This window comes from Elgaria multicarinata, chromosome 8 (genome assembly GCF_023053635.1).
Source record: "Elgaria multicarinata webbii isolate HBS135686 ecotype San Diego chromosome 8, rElgMul1.1.pri, whole genome shotgun sequence".
Classification (NCBI taxonomy): domain Eukaryota; kingdom Metazoa; phylum Chordata; class Lepidosauria; order Squamata; family Anguidae; genus Elgaria; species Elgaria multicarinata.
In genome coordinates, this window is record NC_086178.1 from 85,123,421 (window position 1) to 85,149,097 (window position 25,677).

Consider the following 25,677-nt stretch of genomic DNA (forward strand, 5'->3'; position numbering starts at 1 on the left):
AGAAGAATTCACTTCTTAATCTTCAAGGAAGCATTTAGTGGATAATGAATATGCTTCAGCATGTGCATGGGTCTGTTCTGTTGCATCAAAGAAGCATTATAGATGTTTCTTCCTCATCTAAATTATCAGCTCAGTGGCACTAAGACTTCAAAGCAGTATTGACTTGCATTATGGCTCTCTCATCTTATCCATGATATCTGTGTATATGTAATACATTTATCAAGACTTCCAAACATCTCTTAGTAGAATTAAATATTCGTCATTATCTCCATCATTTTCATGTACATGCGCTCAGTTGCATCAATTCCAAAGATGAAGTCTAAGTGTTGCCATTCAGGAATATGTTTTTCATAGATGAGATTCTTAATCCGTGGCCGTAATGCTGCGATGTCGTTTGGATGTACAAATAAGTCTCTTCCTCCAGTCCAGTATGCAATAGGAGTTTTTATATCTTCTATCTTGTATACAGGAGGAGTTGTCTGGGAACAAAAAACCCAAAACATCAATTTGCAAATGTATCACAATATAGGATTTTTCACATGAGGGTATTATTATTATTATTATTATTATTATTATTATTATTATTATTATTCCTGATAGAAATGTCTAGAGCTGATTTAAAGGGGGGAGTCTTGACATTAGAAGGTATTGGCCCCATACTCTCTCTCTCTCTCTCACACACCCATACACACACACGGGTGTAAGTATGGGACCAGTGCTTCAGGGAGGGGTAAGAAAAACACTGCAAGGGGGCCCATCACATGACCATGAATGACAGGCTGCCCTGTGGCTCACTTACTTCTCCCTGCCCTTACTCCTCCTATGCCATCTTTACTCCTCCCTCCCATGTCATCCTATAAAGCCTTACACGGCTTGGGACCACAATACCTGACGGAACGCCTCTCCCAACGTGAATATACCCGGTCACTACGTTCAACATCTAAGGTCCTCCTCTGGGTGCCTACTCCGAGAGAGGCTCGGAGTGTGGCAACGAGGGATAGGGCCTTTTCAGTGGTGGCCCCCAGACTGTGGAATGATCTCCCGATGAGGCTCGCCTGGCACCAACGCTGCTATCTTTCTGGCGCCAGGTTAAGTCTTTCCTCTTTGCCCAGGCATATGGCGGCACATCCTAATTACCCACATGTTTAGTTTTTAATCAGTTTTAATGCTTTATGTGTGTATGTTCTGTGTTTTAGAGTTTTAAATTTTGTATACTTGTTTTTACCTCAATTTTAGAATTTCTGTAAACCGCCCAGAGAGCCCTGGCTATGGGAGCGGTATATAAGTGTAATAAATAAATACATAATAAATAAACAAATTTCCTCTTGGTGTCCCAATGGCAGAAGGTGGCCAAAAATGTGCATGCCAACCGCTACATATACAATATAGAAGGCAGCAGTTGAAATAAACTGCTTATTGAAATAAACTGCTTATTAAAAATACCTATCCCTGCACAGAAATACAGGCAGATAAAACCACGCAGCAAAATTGATATAAGGTTAAAATACAGAATTAAAACAGTATAATTTAAATTTAAGTTAAAATTAAGTGTTAAAATACTGAGTGAATAAAAAGGTCTTCAGCTGGCGATGAAAGGAGTACAGTGTAGGCGCCAGGCGGACCTCTCTGGGGAGCTCATTCCACAACCGGGGTGCCACAGCGGAGACATGTGTGGGTGATAACTTTCTCCTACAGAAAGTGGGGGAAGGAACTAGAGGATCGGCAATCCTTGACTTGATATTGACCAATAGGGATGACTTAATGGATAAAGTGGCAGTTACGGGAACTCTGGGGGAAAATGACCACATCATACTTGAATTCTTGATTATGAAGGAGACAAAAGTTGAGTGTAGCCATACACGTACTCTGGATTTTAGCAAAGCTGATTTTAATAAACTCAGAACTGTGATAAGTAAGGTCCCATGGCAAGTGAGCCTAATGAGAAAAGGAGTGCAGGATGGGTGGGAGTATTTAAAAAATGAAATTTTAAAGGCACAGTTACAAACAATTCCAACAAGGAGAAAGGATAGAAGACAACAGAGGAACCCAATGTGGCTCCACAAAAAGCTTAGAGATGACCTGAAAACAAAAAGGGATACATATAGGAAGTGGAGGGATGGCCAGGCTACAAAAGAAGAGTACAGACAAGTGGTGCAGAAGTGCCGAAATGGCGTCAGGAAGGCTAAAGCTGTGAATGAGCTGAGGTTAGTGAGGGATGCTAAAAACAATAAAAAGGCTTTCTTCAGATACCTGAGTAGTAAAAGACAGAGGAAAGAAATGGTGGTTCAACTGCTTAAAGAGGATGGCAAATTGATAACAGATGACAAAGAAAAGGCTGAAGTGTTCAATTCCTACTTTGCCTCAGTCTTCTCCCAAAAGCGGATCTATGACCCCCTGTTTGAGATTGATAAACAAATGGTCAAAGAACACCTAATTTCCTTGAATGAGTTCAAATCTCCAGGGCCCGATGAACTGCATCCTAGAGTAATGAAAGAGCTAGCGGAAGAACTCTCAGAACCTTTGTCTATTATCTTTGCAAAATCATGGAAGACGGGTGAGGTGCCAGACGACTGGAGGAGGGCTAACGTTGTCCCTGTCTTCAAAAAGGGCAGAAAGGAGGAACCTGGGAACTACAGGCCAATCAGTCTGACATCCATCCCTGGGAAAATTCTGGAGCAGATTATAAAGAAGTCAATCTGTAAACACCTTGAAATCAATGCGGTGATCACTAGAAGCCCACATGGATTTGTCAAGAACAAGTCCTGTCAGACAAATTTGATCTCATTTTTTGATAAGGTAACCTCCCTTGTGGACAGTTTGAACGCTGTGGACATCATATATCTTGACTTCAGCAAAGCTTTTGACAAAGTACCACATGACATTCTGATTAACAAACTAGCTAAAAGTGGGCTAGATGGAACAACTATTAGTTGGCTGCAGAATCGGACTCAAAGAGTACTTATCAATGGAACCTTCTCAAACTGGGGAGAGGCAACGAGTGGGGTACTGCAGGGCTCAGTCCTGGGCCCAGTGCTCTTCAACATTTTTATTAATGATTTGGACGAGGAGGTGCAGGGAACACTGATCAAATTTGCAGATGACACAAAATTGGGTGGGATAGCTAATACCCTGGAAGACAGAAACAAACTTCAAAGTGATCTTGATAGGCTGGAGTGCTGGGCTGAAAACAACAGGATGCAATTTAATAGGGATAAATGCCAAGTTCTACATTTAGGAAATAGAAACCAAAGGCACAGTTACAAGATGGGGGATACTTGGCTCAGCAACACTACAAACGAGAAGGATCTTGGAATTGTTGTAGATCGCAGGCTGAATATGAGCCAACAGTACAATATGGCTGCAAGAAAGGCAAATGCTATTTTGGGCTGCATTAATAGAAGTATAGCTTCCAAATCACGTGAGGTACTGGTTCCTCTCTATTCGGCCCTGGTTAGGCCTCATCTAGAATATTGCGTCCAGTTCTGGGCTCCACAATTCAAGAAGGACACAGACAAGCTGGAGCGTGTTCAGAGGAGGGCAACCAGGATGATCAGGGGTCTGGAAACAAAGCCCTATGAAGAGAGACTGAAAGAACTGGGCATGTTTAGCCTGGAGAAGAGAAGATTGAGGGGAGACATGATAGCACTCTTCAAATACTTAAAAGGTTGTCACACAGAGGAGGGCCAGGATCTCTTCTCGATCCTCCCAGAGTGCAGGACACGGAATAACGGGCTCAAGTTAAAGGAAGCCAGATTCCAGCTGGACGTCAGGAAAAATTTCCTGACTGTTAGAGCAGTGTGACAATGGAATCAGTTACCTAGGGAGGTTGTGGGCTCTCCCACACTAGAGGCCTTCAAGAGGCAGCTGGACAAGCATCTGTCAGGGATGCTTTAGGGTGGATTCCTGCATTGAGCAGGGGGTTGGACTCGATGGCCTTGTAGGCCCCTTCTAACTCTGCTATTCTATGATTCTAAACAGCAAAAAGTGGCGCTAACCAGCATACAAACTGCAATACTAAATGAGAAACAGAAATGGGGTAAATGGTTTAAGGAAACATTTTATATAATATCGAAATAGTACCACAAATTATTTACAATGTAACAGAAGGTTGTTAACAGTACCAAGCATGTAATGTTTACCACACAAACAGAAAGTTATTAACAGTTAGAAGTTATTTATAGTAGCGAGACGCTTGATAAGAAACTTGTTAAACTCGATTAAACAAAGGTTGTTTATAGTTGCGGGACGCTTAGTAAGAAACTTGTTTGTAAGAAACTTGTTTAACAGGCTGCCGGCTTAATAAACCCGTTTCGCGTTAAGCTTCTTCAGACACCACCGTAGCATATTTCGCGTGGCGAGAGGGGAGGAATTAAGGGTTCTTTTCTCAAACTGAACAAAATTTGTTATCCTCCATAGTAGGTATTCACTCTTGCTTCTCGACCCAAGCACGCAAATTCTCCAGATCGGTATATTCTTTCTCACTCAGAATTAGAGGATTGGTGAGATAGCATATCTTGGAATCATTATTCATATATGACGGTGTTTTATGTTATGTTTCCTGTGTGACTAAATAATGCTTTGAATTTGCATACTGAGCCAAGTATTGCTTTCCAACATGGGCTGCCTCATTGTCTCTGGGAACAACATACAGAATCTATAGCTGTTTGCAGGAAATCATCACTTTGGTGGGTAAGGTGACTTTCTTGTGTAAATGTCCAGCTGTCCAGTGTTATGTTTTATAGGAATATTTGGGTTTTCAAGGCTCCAGAGCTTTTTTTCTATGAATAAACATGGCCTTGCAAAGGATGCTTTGAACTTCTACTGATCAGGAAACCCAAAGAAACACAGTATGATTGTTAGTCTGACACTGAAAGGACTTAAATAATTTTGCCAACAAAAGACTGAACAGATGGCTTCAACTTCAAATTGCAGATGGCTAATTTGATCTGTACGGGTTAAATGATCTGAATGAGGGTTTTGGGGAGAGCTAAACAACCACCTCCTGAAAGACCCCCCAGAAGATTTATATTCCAGGCCACTGACCAATGGGAAAACTCCTGCTAGAATGGTGGGTTTTATACCAATTTTATGGCATTATAATAACTCTGAGACTTCAGAGAGCTGGCTTTGAAAAGTAAAGTAAAGAAAAATGAAACAGCTTATTGCTAAAACAGAAATGAGGTCACTGCAAGCTGTATTTTGCAGAGCTGCTGATAAGAAGCAGAGGAAAGATCTACTGACTCAATGTTCAGACACCAATCAGAAGGAAAATCTGTTGCTGCATAGCTCATGTTGTGCAGCTGGGGCATGTCTACATGGGACATTTACACCATCATGGCTGTGAAGTTGCGCACCTTTGTTTATATGACACAGCCACCAGTTCACAGTCCCATTGTGGTTTCTGTCCTAAAGCTGTGCATTTTCTCGGTCCCATTTTACCATGTATTTTAATTTTGCTCTGCTATCGCCATAGTTCTCTGTGCATCTGTCATTGGTGGGTTTTTTATTTATTTATTTATTTATTTATTTATTTATTTATTTATTACATTTTATACCACCCAATAGCCGAAGCAGCTTAGGATGGCGGGTGTACTTTGGGCACTGACAGACAGAAAGGAAAATCATGTAGGGCAAGGGTGTGGGGAGAGCAGAGATTTAACCATGTCTACTCAGAAGTAAGTCATCGTCTTCAGTTGGTATTTTGGGAGTACAGGAGTAGAGGGATTTGTAGAATTCCTTTGCTAGCCCCTTTTCATTAAAAACTCCTGCATTAGGAATGTGGGCTCAGTCACTGCCTCTTGCTTTAGATATTCATTGGTCCCATTCAGACAACACGCTGAAACGTGCTGCTTAACCACAAAATGGTTAATGGAATGCATTAACCTTAATGCATTCCATTAAGCAGCATGGTTTAGCGTGTTGTCAGAATGGGGCCATTGAGTGCTAGGTAATCATGAAGTAGGAGTATGCAAACTGAGCTTTGGGATGTATGACACATCAATGCTTTGTAAACCTCTTTCTCTCTCGTCCCCTTCATCCCCTCTGTGCTGCAGCCACAACTCAGGGAGGAAAGCAGCACCAGCTTCTTCTAGTACTTCTAGTAGTAATATTAGTACCGCTGCTGCTAATGCTGCTCTCAGTCATTCAGGGCCACAACCAAGACAGCCCCTACTATTATTTTTAGTAGTAGGAAGTAGGGTGACCATATGAAAAGGAGGACAGGGCTCCTGTATCTTTAACAGTTGCATAGAAAAGGGAATTTCAGCAGGTGTCATTTGTGTATATGGAGAACCAGGTGAATTTCCCTCTTCATCACAACAGTTAAAGCTGCAGGAGCTATATTAGAGTGATCAGATTTAAAAGAGGGCAGGGCACCTGCAGCTTTAACTGTTGTGATGAAGAGGAAATTTCCCCAGGTTCTCTATATATACAGATGGCACCTGCTGAAATTCCCTTTTCAATACAACTGTTAAAGATACAGGAGCCCTGTCCTCCTTTTCATATGGTCACCCTGCATTATTATTATTATTATTATTATTATTATTATTATTATTATTATTATTATTATTATTGCTATTGCTCAGTCCTTCACAACATAGGGCTTAAGGGCACCCTTCCAACCACAGGGAGAGAGAGGGATGCAAGGGTGGATGTTTGCATGTCTACTCAGAAGTAACTCCTCCATTTCACTTTATGATTGGGAGGGTGGGGGAATTTTGTTGATCCAAAGCTTCACAACTATGAAGGAGCACAGCTGAGAGAAGGTGGGGGAGCCTGTTGATTTGAAGCTGCATAGGTGTGTGGAGCAATCTTGTCACTTCTATGGAGTTGAGCAAAGGAAAAAAAGCTACTTTCAGAGCCCCCTTGTAATTCACTATTATGGTTGTGTAACTGATTCTGTGAATTATTTCCAGACGTGATTAGAGATTAAACTTTTAAAATGTTTTTAACCCCAAATTTACCAAACCCTCTTAAGTGTCATTATATTTTAGATTCTGGAATGGAATGTAAACTTAGATTTTAGATATTATCCTTTAGGCTGACCATATGAAAAGCAAGACAGGGCTCCTGTATCTTTAACAATTGCATAGAAAAGGGAATTTTAGCAGGTGTCTTTTTTATCTGAGTAGCTTTCATTCACCAGACTGAACAAAAATAAAGAGCAGGAGCCCTGCTCTCTTTTGTATTTGGTCACTCAGGGCAGAGTTCCTGCAGCTTTAACTGTTGTGATAAGGAGGGAATTTCACCAGGTGCTGCCTGCCCACAAATGACACCTGCTGAAATTCCCTTTTCTACCCAACTGCTAAAAATACAGAAGCCAAGTCCTCCTTTTTATATGGTCACCCTATGCGTAAAACAGACTTTAGTTGGTTGATGAGAGAAAAAGTACAAGTAATAATCTCTACTCAGCTATGTGTGATAGGCATTCCTCTGAATATTAGCTCAAAACTATTGTTGCCGAATTTGTATGATTTGGTAAGAGGCACCAAAAATAGTTTGATTCAAAGAAGCAAAAACACCAATCAGAGATGTAATTCTGATTTCAAAAGTACAAGTGCAGAGCATATAACATATTAAGTATTTTACTTTCCTACCTGATTGTACTTTGCCATATTCTTTTCCTCAGAGCCATGGTCATATGCTCGGAACACCTTTCCATTTAATAGCTACAAATAAATAGTGCATAGTTATAGACATGAACAACCACCTTATTAAGAATGACACTGATAATTAGTATTTACATAGAGCTGGATGCAGAGAGCAATTGTATCGTCCCTGAAAGTGTGTCCCAGTGACTCATAGGATATGGCAGAATGAATCCTTACTCACACTGGCTGGCTATAGTCAGAACTATGACCTGGCAGGCCTGAGATCCCTCTGCAGAGTCTCACCTCATCCCACCCAGCTGCTACAGAAAGCTCTATGGTAGCTCCTTCAAAGTCAGCATCATGACCTTGCAAGAGGATGACGGAGGGGGGAGAAAAGGGCTGGGGTGGCTGGGGAGTGGACATGGGTTCATCAGATCTGCAAGTCACATTTCCGAATCTGAACCTAGCAGTTGGAGGTTGAGGGGTCTAAGCAGTCCAAGGTGGTCTGCTGAAACACGTATCAGGCAAATGGCAAGGTCTCAATGGTCCAGGTGACAGGCAGCAAGGTCTCAAGGCAACACGGCAGACCAGGGGTAAGCAGAAGGAGACTCAGCGCAGTGCAAAAGTACTGACGCCAAAAAAAGGACCCCAATCAGATGTGCATGGAGCAGCGGTGGGCACAGGATCCACGTGGCAGGGAAGGGTAGGAAAACCACTTCAAGGGGGGCTGTCACACAACCATGAAGGGCTTTCCCGTGGTTCACTTACCCCTCCCTGCAGCATAGGTCCCAGGTTGTCCTTGCTGGCTATGCAACGGCTATCATGGAGAGAGTCCACACTGGCAAGAGCACCACCAGAAGTACAGGTTGCTCTTGCCAGTGGACTCTATGGCCAGCTGGGGTGGGTGGGGAAGGAAGCGGAGGAACGAAAGGAAGAAATCACAGGAAACCACATTGTAGGCTATAGAGATCCTGTTAGCATTGTCTAAGGGCATGACTAGACCAGTCGTTATCCCGGGGATCATCCAAGGATTGTCCATGTACATCCAGATGATGCACAGGGGATCCCGGGAGCAGGGACGGATGATCCCTCCAGTTCCCCAAGATATCAGCAGGCCCTTTTAGCCTGATTCTTCCTGCAGTCTCAGGATTGTCCCAAGTCCACGGGAGTTGTGGGCGCCCATCCCAGCTTCGTCCTGCCTCCTTGCAAGTAAATGTGAGGAGGTGGGAACCAGGCAAAGGGCACAGAGCTCTTAAGATGCTCCATGCCCATCGGGGTTGGGGTTGGGAGTGGGTATTTTTTTAAAACAACAGCAACTCACTTTTAGTTGGAGTGCACATGCACTCATCCTGCTGTAATTTATTTTTAAAAAATGGCGGGCGTGACATCTGTCCTTCTGGGATGTTGCACACGCATCTGGACAAAGGGGAGGATCTCGCAAGCAGAATATCACGAGATCCTCCCCCCTCCCCCCGCAGTCTAGTCATGCCCCTAGATAGACTCACTAACTGCAACACTGCCCACTTATTATTTATTTATTTATTTATTTAGCACCATCAATGTACATGGTGCTGTACAGGCAAGCTGCAATATTCCCAACAAAACCAAGGGATTCTTCCAACTATTAGAGCGAAGAGGTGAAGACTAGAGTCCGAACCAGGGAGCAAGAGCCAGGAAAGATGATCAATGTCCAGTCAAAGTCCCAACTTGAACAGGAAGCCTTGATAACTTTCCTGTATGAAGGAGCCAATGGTGATGGAGCCACTTCAGTACCTTAACTCTTCACTGCCTGGGGAGGGATACACCAACCTGTGGCCCTGGTGGCTCAGCACACAAGATAACAATGCAAAGGGGCCTCCCTTTAATGAACATTTGGAACTCATTAAAATGAGTGCTGCAGCTGTAATGTCTTTACTACTATTGCTTGGACAGGTATCTAATACATAGTACCTGGCTTAATTTAAAAATATCTTCAATGCTTTGGAGTGTGTGTGTGTGGGGGGAAATGAGCCATCAAAAGTTAGGGAATGCCACAGTCCCAGTGTGGAATTCTACCCCGAGATATTAAAACATTCTTCTCTTTTTCTGCATGCAGCTGATAAGTTAAAAACTGCTGCTTGGATATGGGAAGCTGAGACAGAAATTATATAAAGCAATAAATTTCAATAGGGGCTCCTTGAAGCAAACTGAAATGGTTCAATATTTTTTATGTACTTGTGTTAATATTGTATTACTGCATTTGGAATATTTGTTATTTCACGTGATTATCTTTTAATTATACTCATTACCTACTAGGGATGGAAAAATAAGATATATGTGTTTTAATAGGGATAGATCCAGCTGTAGTCATATTTAGGCAGGCCCATTGAAATCAGGGACTAACGTAAGTTCCATTTTCAATAAATTTATTCAGAGTATGACTAAGTCTGGATTCAATCCATAATAAATAAATAAAATATTTTAAAAATCAATATACCTGGTGCCAATGAAGGCCATTTTGCACAGATGTTCCAGCAGGAAAATGTGCCGTATACATGTCAATTCGGCTCTGAAATAAAACAGTTATTAATCATATTGTCTTAATGAATGACATCTACCCTATAGCTATAATTCAAAGGGACTTTGTTGGAATCTAAGAGTTCTTACCTATTACAGAACAGGGGTGATGTGGTCAGAGCCACAAACGTGATGTGGTCAGAGCTAGGGTGGCCATATGAAAAGGAGGACAGGGCTCCTGTATCTTTAACAGTTGTACTGAAAAGGACATTTCAGCAGGTGTCACTTGTGTGCATGCAGCACCTGGTGAAGTTCCCTCTTCATCACAACAGTCAAAGCTATACTAGAGTGAGCAGATCCAAAAGAGGGCAGGGCTCCTGCAGCTTTAACTGTTGTGATGAAGAGGGAATTTCATTTCATTTGTGCTGCGTGCGCACAAATGCCACCTGCTGAAATCCCCCTTTCTACACAACTGTTAAAGACACAGGAGCCCCGCCCTCCTTTCCATAGGGTCAGCCTAGTTAGAGCTATACAAATTTGCAGGAGAGTAAGGAAAGGTTGGCAGAATCTGTTTGTGGGGGAGACTCTCTTGCAGGGAGGAGAGTCCGTTTTCCATCTCACCGAAAGAGGTGGAGCTGTTTGTCTCTCTCCATTCTCTGCCTGGTATTTAGGGCTGCTCCTTGGCAGAGGTGCCAGGCTTTGGCACAAACCAAAGAGCAAGAGCCAAGGGGTTTTTAGTCTTTGGCATCAGTCAGGACGGCACCAGAAACATTATATATGCCCAGCTCAATGCACCCTAGCAACTTGTAGCAGGAAACTGCAGCAGCCAAGACAGCAGTGCGGGTAGGAACATTCCACACCATTTAGTGGTTTAGTGCCTACTCCTAGTTAGCTGTGGCACCAAGAGAGGCCCAAGGCCTACAGAGAATTCATTCCTCCATTTCCAATTAACACTGGGGAGGTTGCATGTCTGTCAGGCCGGTGGCTCTCTGGGTTAAACTGTAATTTTAACACGTCCCTGAGAAATTCACTGGGTAACCTGTGAAATGAAGCAAGCAAGCAAACCGTGCACTTCCCTCATAGCCTAAAGCACACAATTGCACAGGTATGAGTGCACATGAATGCACATTCGTGCAATTGAGATTTTTGTGAATTCGCATTTGTGCAAATTTGGACCTGTGCAACTGTGGGGAAACACACTTTTTGTGCTTGGGGGAAACACACTTTTTTTGTCTGTTTTTGCTTATTTTCCAAAGGTTTATTTGTGACCCCCACATTTGGTAAATAACCAATCATAGGTTTAAAAATCCCTAACTTGATGACATGATAACCCACAGTGAGTCAAATAATCCATGATGGGTTATTTAACCCAGCATGGGTTATCATGTTATCCAAACCCAGTCAGGGAATCAAAACCATTCTCTCAGAGATTTCTAGTAGAGCTCAGGTTGGTCTTACTTAAAACATCAGGGAATCCCAGAGAAAGAATAACTTAGCCTTCCATTCTCCTCCCAAGACAACTGAATGTAAATACAAGCTTGCCTCAGATTTCCCTCAAGTTTTACAAAATTCCCACTTACCATGTTTAAATTGGCAATGTTTACTCCAGCGTAAAAATTAATTGCACCAGCGCACAATTTAGGTTGATGACTACAAACCGCAGCCAACAGCTTTCTCAGAAATAAAGGCAACTGAAGCAGTTCTTTGTTGCCCAGTATAGCCTGAAATATAAATAAATAAATAAATAAATATTTGTAATAAATTACCACTAAGACAAATCAAATATCAACCCACCCTTGCTCTCTGCTGTACACATCCTGCTCTGTCTTTCTTTACCATAAATTTAATGGAAAGCCCCTTTGAAAATGGGAACAAAATATAGGACCTCTTCCAGCTCTCGTGTCCTCGCTTTCCAGCTAAATTAGCTGAATTTAATTATGCAAAGATGTTACTCTCTTATAGTTATGCAGAAGTTAATCGCACAGTCCTATACATCTCTACTCTGTATTAAGCACCACTGAATTCAATGGGACTTACTCCCATGTAAGAGAGCATAGTATTGCGGCCTAAGAGATCGGGTTATGAATCAAGAAGGCCTCAGTTTGAATCTCACCTCTGCCATGGGTGCATGGCCCACTAGGTGGCCTTAGGCAAGTCCCCCACCCTCAAATGCTGCAATATGAGGGACCTCAATACTGATTTTATCTTACAGGGGTTTTATAAGGATTACAGTCAGATAACATGTATGAAGCACTTTAAATACATGAAAATACCATACAAATGCTAAGCATTATAATTGTTAGCATTGTTATCATTACTGTTGTTACTACTACTACTACTTCTACTACTACTAGAGGAAGGAAGGGAGGAGAGAGAGAAGGATTACAAATCTAACAACACAATCCTATGCATTCTTACTTGGAATAAATACTCTCTGGATAGTATGCACAATATTGCAGCCTTAAGCTACAAATATTTGTTTATTTGTTTATTCTCCTCTCAATTCTTTTCTCCTCATATCTGTTCCTTATGGCTCGTTCCAATCTCGTCTCTCCTAACTTAGTTCCTATCCGGTGTCTCCCCTCTTCTCAGCTGCCTTTTTCGTGTTCCTTATGGAACTGTCGCTCTGTTGCTTCTAAGGCCCCTGTCATCCAGGACTTGTTTATCTCTAGGTCTCTCCACCTCCTTGCTCTTACTGAGACCTGGCTTCCTGCCCATGATACTGCCATCTCTGCTGCCCTCTCTCTTGGAGGATTGTCTTTCTCTCACACTAGTCGCCCAGAGGGTCGGGGTGGTGGTGTGGGTCTTTTATTATCTAGTTTGTGCCAGTTCCAGCCTCTTTCCATTCCATCTTCACATTGCTTCTCCTCCTTTGAGGTACATGTGGTGAGGCTCTTCGCTCCATCGCGACTGCGGATTGCAGTTCTGTACCGCCCCCCAGGCTCGTCCTCAAAATTTATCTCTGATTTTGATTCGTGGCTGTCCTTTTTCCTCTCTGATAACTGTCCTACTCTTATTTTGGGTGATTTCAATATTCATGTGGATGACCCTCAAGATGCTGCAGCTCTACGATTTCGCTCATTATCTTCCTCTTATGATCTTAAGCTCTGGTCTGATGCACCCACACATTCCCTTGGACACTGTCTGGATCTTGTTCTCACTCGGAATTGCTCTGTGTTGGACTTTTCTACTGCTCACTTTCCGTTGTCAGATCATCACCTAGTTTCTTTCAATATTACTCATCCTCCTCCTCCTTCACGTCCCGCTTCTCACTCTTGTCGTGACTTGCAATCTATCAATTATGAGGCTTTCTTCCAGTCTCTAGCCTCCTCCCTTCCTTCTGTCTTTTCGGCTGTCTCCTTCTTTAATTCCTCCTTATCTTCAACTCTTGATAATCTTGCTCCATCTACAACTCGGATAGTTCGCCCTTCTCAACCCCAACTGTGGCTCACCTCTTCCCTCCGCTACCTTCGCTCTTGTTCCCGGGCAGCTGAACGCCTTTGGCGTAAGACCAGGGACCGGGCGGACTTTGTCCATTACAAATTTGTACTCTCCTCTTTCTCTTCTGCCATTTCATTGGCCAAACAGCAGTACTACTCAACGCTGATCCAGTCAAATGCTAGGCATCCTCAGCGGCTCTTTGCGTCCTTCAATTCTCTTCTGAAGCCTAATCCACCATCTCTCCCCGCCTCTCTGTCTGCTAATAACTTTGCCTCTTTTTTCAATGCTAAAATCCAAACTATCCGCTCTGATCTGGCCAGCTCTGCTCCTCTTCCAGTTCCTGTTCCTCATCTGTCAGTTCCTCCTGCAAATTTCTCTGCATTTCCTTCGGTCTCAGCGGATGAACTGTCTACAATACTGCGCTCTTCGAAGCCTTCCACTTGTTCTCGTGATCCAATTCCTTCTCGTGTCTTTATTAATCTTATTCCTGCTATCCTCCCTTCCTTGCTTCATATTATTAATCTTTCTCTGTCCTCGGGTTCATTTCCTTCTGCTTTTAAACATGCTACAGTCTCTCCCATTCTCAAGAAACCTACTCTTGATAGGCTATCTCTGTCTGACTACCGACCTGTCTCTTTGTTGCCGTTTGTTTCAAAGATCCTGGAGCGTGTGGTCTACTCTCGCTGTCTTGACTTTCTTTCTAGTAACTCTGCTTTGGATCCATTTCAATCTGGATTCTGTCCTCTGCATTCCACCGAAACAGCCCTTACTAAGATCACCAATGATCTCCTTACTGCCAAGTCTAAAGGCCATTACTCCGTTCTTATTCTCCTTGATCTAACTGCAGCCTTTGACACGGTTGATCATGATCTTCTCTTAGATTCCCTTCATGACCTTGGATTTTGTGGCTCTGTCTATAACTGGTTTGCCTCCTATCTAGCGGGTCGCTCTTTCAGCGTGTTGGCTAATGGCAACTCATCTTCCTCCTTTCCCCTTTCAGTAGGGGTCCCGCAAGGCTCGGCGCTTGGCCCGTTGTTGTTTTCCTTATACATGTTGCCCTTGGGCAAGCTTATTCAATCTCATGGCCTCCAATATCATCTGTACGCCGATGATACACAACTATATCTGTCATCTCCGGAACTTTCTCCTGATGTTCACGATCGTATCTCGGCATGTCTTTCAGATATCTCAGCTTGGCTGCTTCATCGTCGTTTGAAACTCAATATGGCAAAGACTGAATTGCTTGTTTTTCCTCCTAAACCTTCTCCTCATCTCTCATTCTCTCTTACTGTCAATGATGATACGCTTACTCCGGTCAAGGAAGCTCGTAGCCTTGGCTTTATATTTGACTCCTCGCTCTCCTTTATTCCTCATATTGAGGCAGTAGCTAAATCTTGTCGATTTTTCCTGTATAATATTGCCAGGATTCGATCATTTTTGTCTGCCTCTTCTGCCAAGACGCTTGTTCATGCACTGGTTATTTCACGGTTGGACTACTGCAACCTTCTTCTCTCTGGCCTTCCTTCTTCTCACATCAGTCCGTTGGTTTCTGTTCACCACTCTGCCGCAAAGATCATCTTCTTGGCTCGCCGCTCTGACCATGTTACTCCACTTCTGAAATCTCTTCATTGGCTTCCATTTCACTTCAGAATCCAATATAAACTTCTCCTGTTAACCTTCAAAGCTTTTCACGGTCTAGCTCCTTCCTAATTCTCCTCTCTCATCTCACACTATTGCCCTGCTCGTGCTCTTCGCTCCTCTGATGCCATGTTTCTCGCCTGCCCAAGGGCCTCTACTTCCCTTGCTCGGCTCCGTCCATTTTCTTCTGCTGCCCCTTACGCCTGGAACGCTCTTCCAGAACATTTGAGAACTACAAGTTCAATCGCAGCTTTTAAAGCTCAACTAAAAACTTTTCTTTTTCCTAAAGCTTTTAAAACTTGATGTTGTGCAGACTTTATACTGTTAGTTTACCCTACCCTGTGCCTGCTTACCCTACCCTGTGTCTGTTTGCATTCTTTTCCCCTCCTTATTGTTTCATTATGATTTTATTAGAATGTAAGCCTATGTGGCAGAGTCTTGCTATTTACTGTTTTACTCTGTACAGCACCATGTACATTGATGGTGCTATATAAATAAATAAATAAATAATAATAATAATATTTATTTATTGTTGCATTTATATCCAATTAACTGAAGGCGGCATACATCCTTCTCCTCCTCTCCATTTTATCATCACAACAACCCTGTGAGGTAGGTTGGGCTGAGAGTTTGTGACTGGCCCAAAGTCACCCAGTGGGTTTCCATGGCCGAGTGGGGACTAGAACCCAGTTCTCCCAACTCCCAGTCCAACACCTTAGCCACTACACCACATCGGCTCAGTATATACAAATATATAGGAATAGGTCCCATTGAGTTCAGTGGGACTTACATCAATTTGTTTCTAGTTATGTGTCTGATAGCAGTTTTTGGAGTTTGTGACACAATAAAAGTAGGATCAATGCTTAAATAAATATTGGTATTTGATTGGACTATGCATCATTCTATAGTAATATGAATAAAGTCCAGGAAGACTTACGCGTAATAACGATGGAGGAAGTAGTCCCAATTTTACCAAGGGGGTTGTAGCAAATGTTACAGTTGTTATGGGTCCCAATGCAAAAAACACTTTCACTCTTTCTGCCAGTTTCGGCCAAGAAGAGAAAGCTATGAAACCTGAGGAAATAAAAGATATACCAAGTCATCAAGGAAATTTACCATTTTTTCCCCAGTGAGACATGATCCTCACAGCTTTTCCAGGTGATAAAGAGGTAATGGTATACTCCTGTTAAACCTCAGTGTCAATAGGATTCTATCACTCTCGTATAGTGGAATGGGAGGGTCATAGGCTTGCTGAAAAGGGGAGAGCCTTATTGCACAGTAGGGATGGGATTGACAGAAATGCCACATGGACCAATGATCTGACTCCGTATAACTTCCCTATGTTCCTAAAATGAACACTTCAGAACAGTTTACAAAAGCCTGCAAATATGGAGAGAGTGAGAAGGTGGCTTGTTCGTCGCTGTTTCTGACTTAGCCATCAAGAAATACTTGCCAGGGGCAGATGGGCTACCAGATTTCCACACTGCAGGCATTCACAATTGATCAGCATGGGAAGAGGGTGGCATGATGCACTGTGATGTAATGTATGTTTTTTATCTCCAATGTCTTTACTTCTTTTTAGACCTGAATTCTCCCAATGTGTTTTTGATGGAACATTTCCCAATCCCTTTGAGAAGCTCTTTTCCCATCCCAACCCTGCGTTTTGTAACGTACCAATTGTTGTGCCTTCAGAAAAGCCTACATAAGATAATTGTTGCTGACCGGTTTTATCCAGAATGAAGTATATGACTGCTGGAATGTCATAGTATCCCATTTCATGAAAACTGGAGATAGAAACAAAATTATGGGGAAGAGTGAGTTAATGCTTTATCAGATTTAATGATGTGCAAATCAGATGCAAGGATTAGCACAAATTGAAGGGAAAATATGCATGGAAAACTAGAACTGGCTCATAATGACATAATTTGAGATCTTTTTACATGCATCTTTGGTTGAAAACATTAGATCTTCTCCATTTATTGGGCTATTCAAACAGCAAACTAAGCTATGGTTAGTCCGCTAACCCTTTGTAAAGACCCAAGAGAAAACGAACATGGCAGCTGTAAACATTTCTAATTTCATTCTTAGTCACATAAATAGTCACATTCATAAATATGATGATAGAGAGAAGTATTAGTTTCACATCAAGTGTTACTGTCCATGTGCTTTGTTACCTGAATTTCCAGAAGTCATTCTTTTTTGGGTCCAGTGTTTTATGTTTTGAAGACCACAAGTTCCCTCTGCTGTTCCCAAGCCAAACATCATATCCAGCATCTGCTAGTATGAAACCCAAACTGTTGTTGGGCTGGTTTGAAATCCATTGGGAAGCATCTCCAACCACACAATGTTGCAGAAACACAACAGGCCGGGGACCTGTAAAATACGAAGAGGCGCATTGCAATTCCTTGTTCATGGTAGCTTATGGGTGCTTTAGTCACCATCAACTGCCAGTATGACTTCTGTGTCTTCTAACCACTTTCTCAGATTGTAGGGAGTGGCAGGGAGAAGGAAAGATGTGGTTATTTTTGGAATCATGATATAAAGTGCAACTCTCTACCAGAGTAGATCCATTATTCTGCTTCATACCAATACACCATAGCATCTCCTAGAGGTTATGTAGCAGAATCTACAGAAAGGCAGGAAAGGAAAAACAAAAGTGTTGTGTAGAGATCCAATCCTAATTCCATGAAGAATCCAGAAGCAGCAGGCTTAAGGCACATCTTAAAAAGGTCTTCGTAAAGGACGCCAGATTCCAATGAGGACAGGAGATCATTGGATTTCTCATTAACTGTCAATGGAACTTAGACAAATTAGTATTCTTTACTTGTACCAGTTCTGATAAAGACAGATAATATTTAATTAGTAAATCAGAATGTAAAAGAGCCTTTGCTGGGGTGATGGGGTGGTTAGCTTGTTTTTTGCATTCCAAAGGGAGTAGTATGTCACAAATGTATGTGTACAAAAACATTGTGATAGATCTGTGCCCAGAAAAGACTACTTTTGTGCATGTCTTTGTAGTTTACAAAAATGTTGAACCAGCAAACTCTGCTTACTCTCAATTATCCATATATTATACACACACGCACACACACACACACACACGCACACACACACACACACACTGGATTGGATCTAGACTTAGCACTATGTAGAAGATACCCACTGAAATCATGGGACATCAGTTAGTGGTGACTAACTTATGTCCTATTGATGCCAATGAAGGCACTCTAAGCATGACTAAATCTAGATTCATCTCATTGTCCCCAACGCTACGATGGCATATTCTGCAACCTAAGTCCAGAACACATGATGTTGTCTCCCACTATATTAGGTGGCTGAGAGGGAAGCTGATGACCAGAGTAGTTCAACATATCAAAGACTTGGTTCAGATGACATGATAACCAACAGTTGGTTAAATAGTCAATGGTGGGTTAAATAGTCAATGGTTGGTTAATGTGTCATCTGTCTAGACCAGCGTTTCTCAACCGGGGGCCATATGCCCCCCTGGCCCCCCAGGATATTCCAAGGGGGCTGCAGCTGAAAATCTCGTAAATGGGGGGGGCACAGCATGAGACTATTCATGCTAAGGCAATTCCACTATAATCTGAAAGGAAAAAACAAAGCAGAAATAGACAATATGGATGGAAAGGAGTCCCTAGAGGTGGTGACCTGCAAAGGGTGTGCAATGTTTGTGTTTCTGCCTGAGCTCAACATGGCGTACACCTGCAACAAGTGCAAGCTGATGGCACTTTTGGAAGAAAAAGTGAGAGGACTTGAGTGGCGAGTGTCCACCCTCCAAGGAATAAGAGAAGACGAGAAATTCTTAGACCGAACGGTGGAACTGCAACAGCAATAAGAAGCACATGAGATTGATGAGCATCAGCCAGCTGAAGCAGAAGTGGAGTATGCTGAGGGGAGGAAAGCCAATGAAGAGGAAACTCTCTGGAAAAGAGTGACAGTTAGGAGCAGAAGAACTAGAAGGCATTCTGCACCGGTGGAACCATTAGAGTTAAGCAACCGCTTTCAGCTACTGGACGATGAGACTGAAGGACAGTTTGCAGAGGAAGAAGTACAGGAGACACCATGCAACAGTGAACAAGAGGCAGAAGGTAGGTCAACCAAGAAGAAGAGAAGAGTAGTCATTGTGGGAGACTCCCTGCTGCATGGGATTGAAACCCAAGTATGTCGTGAAGACCCATGGACTCACCAGGTGTGCTGTCTCCCTGGAGCACAGATTAGAGATGTGACTGAAGGGTTACCAAAGCTCATAAAGCCCACAGACACATACCCCTTTCTTCTCAACCATGTGGGAACAAATGATGTCGCCAAGCAGAGATACGAAGAAATCATTTCAGACTTTGAAGCTTTGGGAAGGAAACTGAAGAACTTTGGGGCCCAGGTAGTTTTCTCATCCATCCTCCCAGTTCTTGGAAAAGGATTAGAAAGGGAAAGAAAAATACTCCGGATGAACGACTGGCTATGAAGGTGGTGCCGACATGAGAGTTTGGGATTCTGGGACCACGGGCTACACTACTTGGAACATGGACTGCTGGCAAGGGATGGTTTGCACCTCACAAGGGCTGGAAAGAATGTGTTCGGCCACAGCATGAAGAACTTGATCAGGAGGGCTTTAAACTGAATCTTATGGGGGCGGGAGACGTAAACTTCGAGGCAACAATGGATGAAGGCCAATGCACCACAGTACAGAGAACAGCTCCAATAGTGCCCCAAAATAGTGTCCGCAACAATGTAGGAACAAAGCCAGACTATAAAACACATGGTCTTTGATGTCTATATACTAATGCCCAAAGCATGGGAAACAATCAGAATGAACTTGAACTCTTATTACATGAAGGCAAATACGACTTGATAGGTATAACTGAAACTTGGTGGGATGACTCCCATGACTGGAATATAGCAATTGAAGGATATAACTTGTTCAAAAAGAACAGAAGAAATAGAAAGGGAGGTGGAGTTGCACTATATGTTAAAAAATACCTATCCCTGCACAGAAATACAGGTGGATCAGACTGGGAGCCCCATCGAGAGCGTCTGGATTAAAATAAATGGGGCAAGGAATAAAAAGAACATGATAATCGGAGTCTACTACCGACCACCCAATCAAGGAGAGGATGAGGATGAAACTTTTGAGAAACAAATTGCCAGTGTTTCAAGGAAGTGTGATGTAGTAGTGATGGGGGACTTCAATTACCCTGAAATCTGTTGGGAGACCAATACTGCCAAAAGCAGCCCTTCCAAGAAATTCCTGACATGTATGGGTGATAACTTTCTCCTACAGAAAGTGGAGGAAGGAACTAGAGGATCGGCAATCCTTGACTTGATATTGACCAATAGGGATGACTTAGTGGATAAAGTGGCAGTTACGGGAACTCTGGGGGAAAGTGACCACGTCATACTTGAATTCTTGATTATGAAGGAGACAAAAGTTGAGTGTAGCCATGCACGTACTCTGGATTTTAGGAAAGCTGATTTTAATAAACTCAGAACTGTGATAAGTAAGGTCCCGTGGCAAGTGAGCCTAATGAGAAAAGGAGTGCAGGATGGGTGGGAGTATTTAAAAAAGGAAATTTTAAAGGCACAGTTACAAACAATTCCAACAAGGAGAAAAGGTAGAAGACAACAGAGGAAACCAATGTGGCTCTACAAAAAGCTTAGAGATGACCTGAAAAAAAAAAAAAAAGGATACATATAGGAAGTGGAAGGAAGGCCAGGCTACAAAAGAAGATACAGACAGGTGGCACAGAAGTGCTGAAATGGCATCAGGAAGGCTAAAGCAGTGAATGAGCTGAGATTAGCGAGGGATGCTAAAAGCAATAAAAAGGCTTTCTTCAGATACGTGAGTAGTAAAAGACAGAGGAAAGAAATGGTGGTTCAACTGCTTAATGAGGATGGCAAATTGATAACAGATGACAAAGAAAAGGCTGAAGTGCTCAATTCCTAAAAAAAAAGCCCTATGAAGAGAGACTGAAAGAACTGGGCATGTTTAGCCTGGAGAAGAGAAGATTGAGGGGAGACATGATAGCACTCTTTAAATACTTAAAAGGTTGTCACACAGAGGAGGGCCATGCTCTCTTCTTGGAATAACGGGCTCAAGTTAAAGGAAGCCAGATTCCAGCTGGACATCAGGAAAAACTTCCTGACTGCTAGAGCAGTACGACAATGGAATCAGTTACTTAGGGAGGTTGTGGACTCTCCCACACTAGACGCCTTCAAGTGGCAGCTGGACAACCATCTGTCAGGGATGCTTTAGGGTGGATTCCTGCATTGAGCAGGGGGTTGGACTCTATGGCCTTGTAGGCCCCTTCCAACTCTGCTATTCTATGATTCTATGAATAGGAGGCCACAGAGGTTTCAAAACTTGGTTTCAAAATAACTAGCAGGGTGCTTGCATGAGTCAAGAATTCACCCAGTTTTCCTCTTTGGCAGCAGTTAGTGATGAAAGATGATGAAATAATTGTGTATGTGGATCATTTGATGCAGCTTTATAATGATATGGAAGTTCGTTTCCGTGATCTGCTGGACATGGATATTCCGGCCTGGGTAGTTGATCCATTTGCTGTGAATGCTGCTGACGTTGATGGGGGTTTTTTGCAAGAAGTGCTCATAGAGCTACAGAGCGACATAGCAGCCAAATTAACTTTCAGTCAAGAAAAGCACAATTTTTGGATAAAGAGTACAATATCTAAAAAGTTTCCACAGCTTTGGGATAAAGCAAAATTGTTTTTCATGGCATTTCCTACTTCGTATTTGGTAGAATCAGGTTTCAGTCATGTGAATTATTTACTCAGCCTAACGCAGAATCACCTTAACATAATGGACAGAGATGATCTTCGGTTATCCCTCACAGCAATAGAACCGGATATAAAAAAGCTTGTTGCTGGTCATCAAGCACAAGGGTCACATTGATCGAGAAATACTTAAAGTATACATTTTTATGTAATTGTTATTTGTATAAATTATAAAAATTATAAATAAAACATGTTCTATTTACAAATAAAACATTTAAATAGCTACCTTTCTACCGGTAGGACAGGGGGGGCACAGAAAGGAAACAAGGTCGGAAGGGGCCACAGTTGGAAAAAGTTGAGAAACACTGGCCTAGACTTTTTCACACCATGGTTGGTTATTAGTTTAGCTCCCACTTTAATGTGAATTTACCTAATTTTGTGCTTTCTATGTTCTAGAATGCAAAAAGAAATGATCCCATCAGCATTGCAATTCCTTGAACCACCTAATGCTAGCGTCGCAATACATGTTTGTATTCTACTCCAGTCCAGGAAGCCAGAGAAAAAGCAGACTTGTATTGTTGAAAAGAATTCCCTCAGTGGAGCAAAGGTCTAAACAGACTCCTGGACCAATTCAAAACTCTAACATGGCTGTCCTGGAGTTTGCTTTATCTCTCTTTTCCCCAGAGGGAAGCTTGGTTTCTCTTAAAGGGATAATAACATATATAAAGTAGAAGCAACAGGAAATCTTAAGGTAGACACTGAATAAGCAAAATATTATGGCCAACAAATTACATGAGTAAATTAAAGGGGGGAAATTGGTATTTGATTCACTTAGTTTTTCCCATGGCATTACCTTTGTTTCCATCATTATATCTCCCATGAGGTATTCTGTCAACTGTGAGTATATATCCATCTTCTGTCTCAACCTGATATTCCTCACTTGGGTAGCCATGATAATGGATAATCTCAGTCTGTAGGAGGAAAACACAGTAGGCTTATTTGAAGGAATCCTCTACCTAAATGAAGCATTTATTTGCTTCATTTATTGCTTATTGTTAATAGAAACCAAGAATAATGACAATTAAACATGGTGGAGCCAAGGTCAGATCAGATGTGTCCTTATAGGTTAAATTACACATATTCCAAGGTTGGCCCAGCAAAAAGCTGGTGCAGGAATGGTGTTGAGCTAGTTTATATGGGTAGTTTGCATTCACCAGACTGAACAAAAATAAAGAGCAGGAGCCTTGCCCTCTTTTGTATCTGGTCACTCTATTATAGCTTCTGCAGTTTTAACTGTTGTGATGAAGAGGGAATTTCACCAGGTGCTGCAAACATACATATGACACCTGCTGAAATTCTCTCTTCTATGCAACTGTTAAAGATACAGGAGCCCAGTCCTCCTTTCCATATGGTCACCATAGATAAGGAAAATGGACTTGGACACTTATAGGCTGTATTTATGACATGCAACTCCACCCCCTGCATCTCCAAACACACATTCATTCTTGAGCTGAAAGCTGTAATGAGCAAAAGATTTCAAGTGCTGTAATTTATTAAAATATTGATAGATCAAACATAACTCTCACTTTCTGGCAGATACAGATAGCCAATAAATGGAGGCTCATCGAATGGTCCACCATACATGGCTGCAGTCAGTTTGGTGGGTCACAACATATGCAGTACTCTGTTACAATAGGGCCCACAATTTGTGCACACGTCTGCATCCATGCCAGTGCCACTGTTCCCAATCTGCACCCATATGGATCCTGATGTTGACCTAGCCACTCGGCAGGCAAGTCTCTGGACTTGCTCTTTTTACCTTCATGCTGTGGGGTCAGGGCTGGCGCTACCATTAGGCCGCCTAGAGCGCAGACCTCAGAGGGGTGCAGTATTGACCTTTAAGGGTCACAGTTTTATACAAATTAGCTGTTTTAGGAAAAAAAAACATAATAAAAGGAAAATATAATAGTTCAGAAACTCTTCTTGAACAGCTGAATCAAAGTTGGCAATTTGGGGTGTGGGTGTGTGCAAGTAGCTCGCCTTGCCTAGGGTGCAAAATAGTCTGGCACTAGCCCTTGTGGGGTTCTTCTGTGTGGTTTTGTTTATTTGGAACTGCTGGCTTACACTTGCAAAGGTCTTCTCAACACAAGGCAGTGGCTGTACATAACTAGTTCCTTCCATTTTATTCTAGTTCTTCTGATTTTGTACCCTTCAATTTTTTACCCATGGGTTAATTGAAAAACAAACAAATAAACAAACCTACATAGTGTTGGATCCAGATGGAGTCATAATTAGAGTAGACCCATTGAAATTGTGAGCCATTTCTTTCAACGGGTCTGCTCTAAGTATGACTAAGTCGGGATGCAAAGGATAGTTTGATGGTGCTTAGTGGAAAAATTTATAAAAGTGGAGTTGACAAAATATAATTCCTTTTTTTTAAAAAAAATGAAAATAGAAGTGGTTCGCCAGGCCAGCACTTCAATTTTAACTTTTAAGGATCCATTATACTGTTACTAAAAATCCAGAGTAGGGTGATGGTGATGTGGGGAGTTACTGCATGATTGGCCCATCCAATGCCATGTTTAGTATTGGGGGAGGGGGGATGGATCTAGATGTTACGGAGTCCACATGCAGGTTTCCATAAAGTCATTACCAGTGGTGTAGTTTCTTGCCAAAGAAACGTTCATTGAACCATGCCTTGTCATTTGAGTGCAAAATATACGCACTACATTCGACCGACGCCAGACCTGGAATGCACTCATGGTGACATGACACACATTCATCCATTGCCATCTCAATGCCTCCCGTTCCCTCAGCAGTCTCTATCCTTTCCCCCTTTTTGCCCATATGCTTGAAATGGGCAAGTTTGTGGATTTTCGTTGTTATGTAAAAGCTGTGTAAACAGAAATTTGCACAAATTGTGACTGCAATATGTGTAATTTGTGCAGATTGCAGTCACAATTTGAGCAAACTCTGCAAATTGCAACTGCAATTTGCATAAACTGTTGTTTTTTAAAAAAAACACTCAAAAAGTGACTGTATTTTGGGAAGAAACTTGTGTCTTGGCTTGAAAGGCAAGCGGAGTCATTTGAGTGCAAAATATACACACTACATTCCACTGACGCCAGACCTGGAATGCGCTCATGGTGACATGACACACATGGGATGGATCTATCAAACCATTCATCCATTGCCATCTCAATGCCTCCCATTCCTTCAGCAGTCTCTACCCTTTCCATTTCCCCCTTTTTGCCCATATGCTTGAAATGGGCAAGTTTGTGGATTTTCGCTTAAGCCCATAGTTCCCATGCCCTGCTGTAATTGCTTGAAGAATCCAAAGTGAAACTGGGAAGGATTTGAGTTCACCACATCACAAATCCTGCTCGCTTGCAGTTCATATCAACAGCAATGAGGAAATTAGCTATACCAGCTCCATGGCTACTGTTCCAGGGAAATGGAGTGGCTTTGGATGCAGCAGATAAGACCTTGTGCGGAGTATGAACCCTTATTCATTATTTGATTTAGTTGATTTGCACCCCACCTTTCAACTAAAAAGAATGGCACTTAAGGAGTCTAATGCTTCCATCTCATCTCTCTCACCAGCCATCCAAAAGACCAATGTTCAAAACTGTCTTCACTTACAACATTCAAAAAGCATTCAGGATCCACTGTATATTTAGTCACAGGTTCTTGTGGAATTTTGAATGCTTCTGTCCTGAAAATTCCTTGGCAGAAACAGGCTACTATAATAAAACCCAACATCT

General features: G+C 42.3%; 1 protein-coding gene across 1 annotated transcript; it reads right to left on the reverse strand.

Moving 5' to 3' along the window:
* On the reverse strand, positions 1 to 25,677 carry LOC134402966 (lysosomal acid lipase/cholesteryl ester hydrolase-like). The gene is made up of 9 exons (XM_063132941.1): positions 25,556 to 25,677; positions 22,767 to 22,884; positions 17,339 to 17,537; positions 16,839 to 16,948; positions 16,102 to 16,238; positions 11,666 to 11,806; positions 10,066 to 10,137; positions 7,596 to 7,667; positions 1 to 479 (listed from the first exon to the last, which is right to left on the reverse strand). Exons 1-9 carry the CDS (start codon positions 25,673 to 25,675, stop codon positions 249 to 251), a joined length of 1,200 nt encoding a protein of 399 aa, XP_062989011.1. The 5' UTR covers positions 25,676 to 25,677; the 3' UTR covers positions 1 to 248.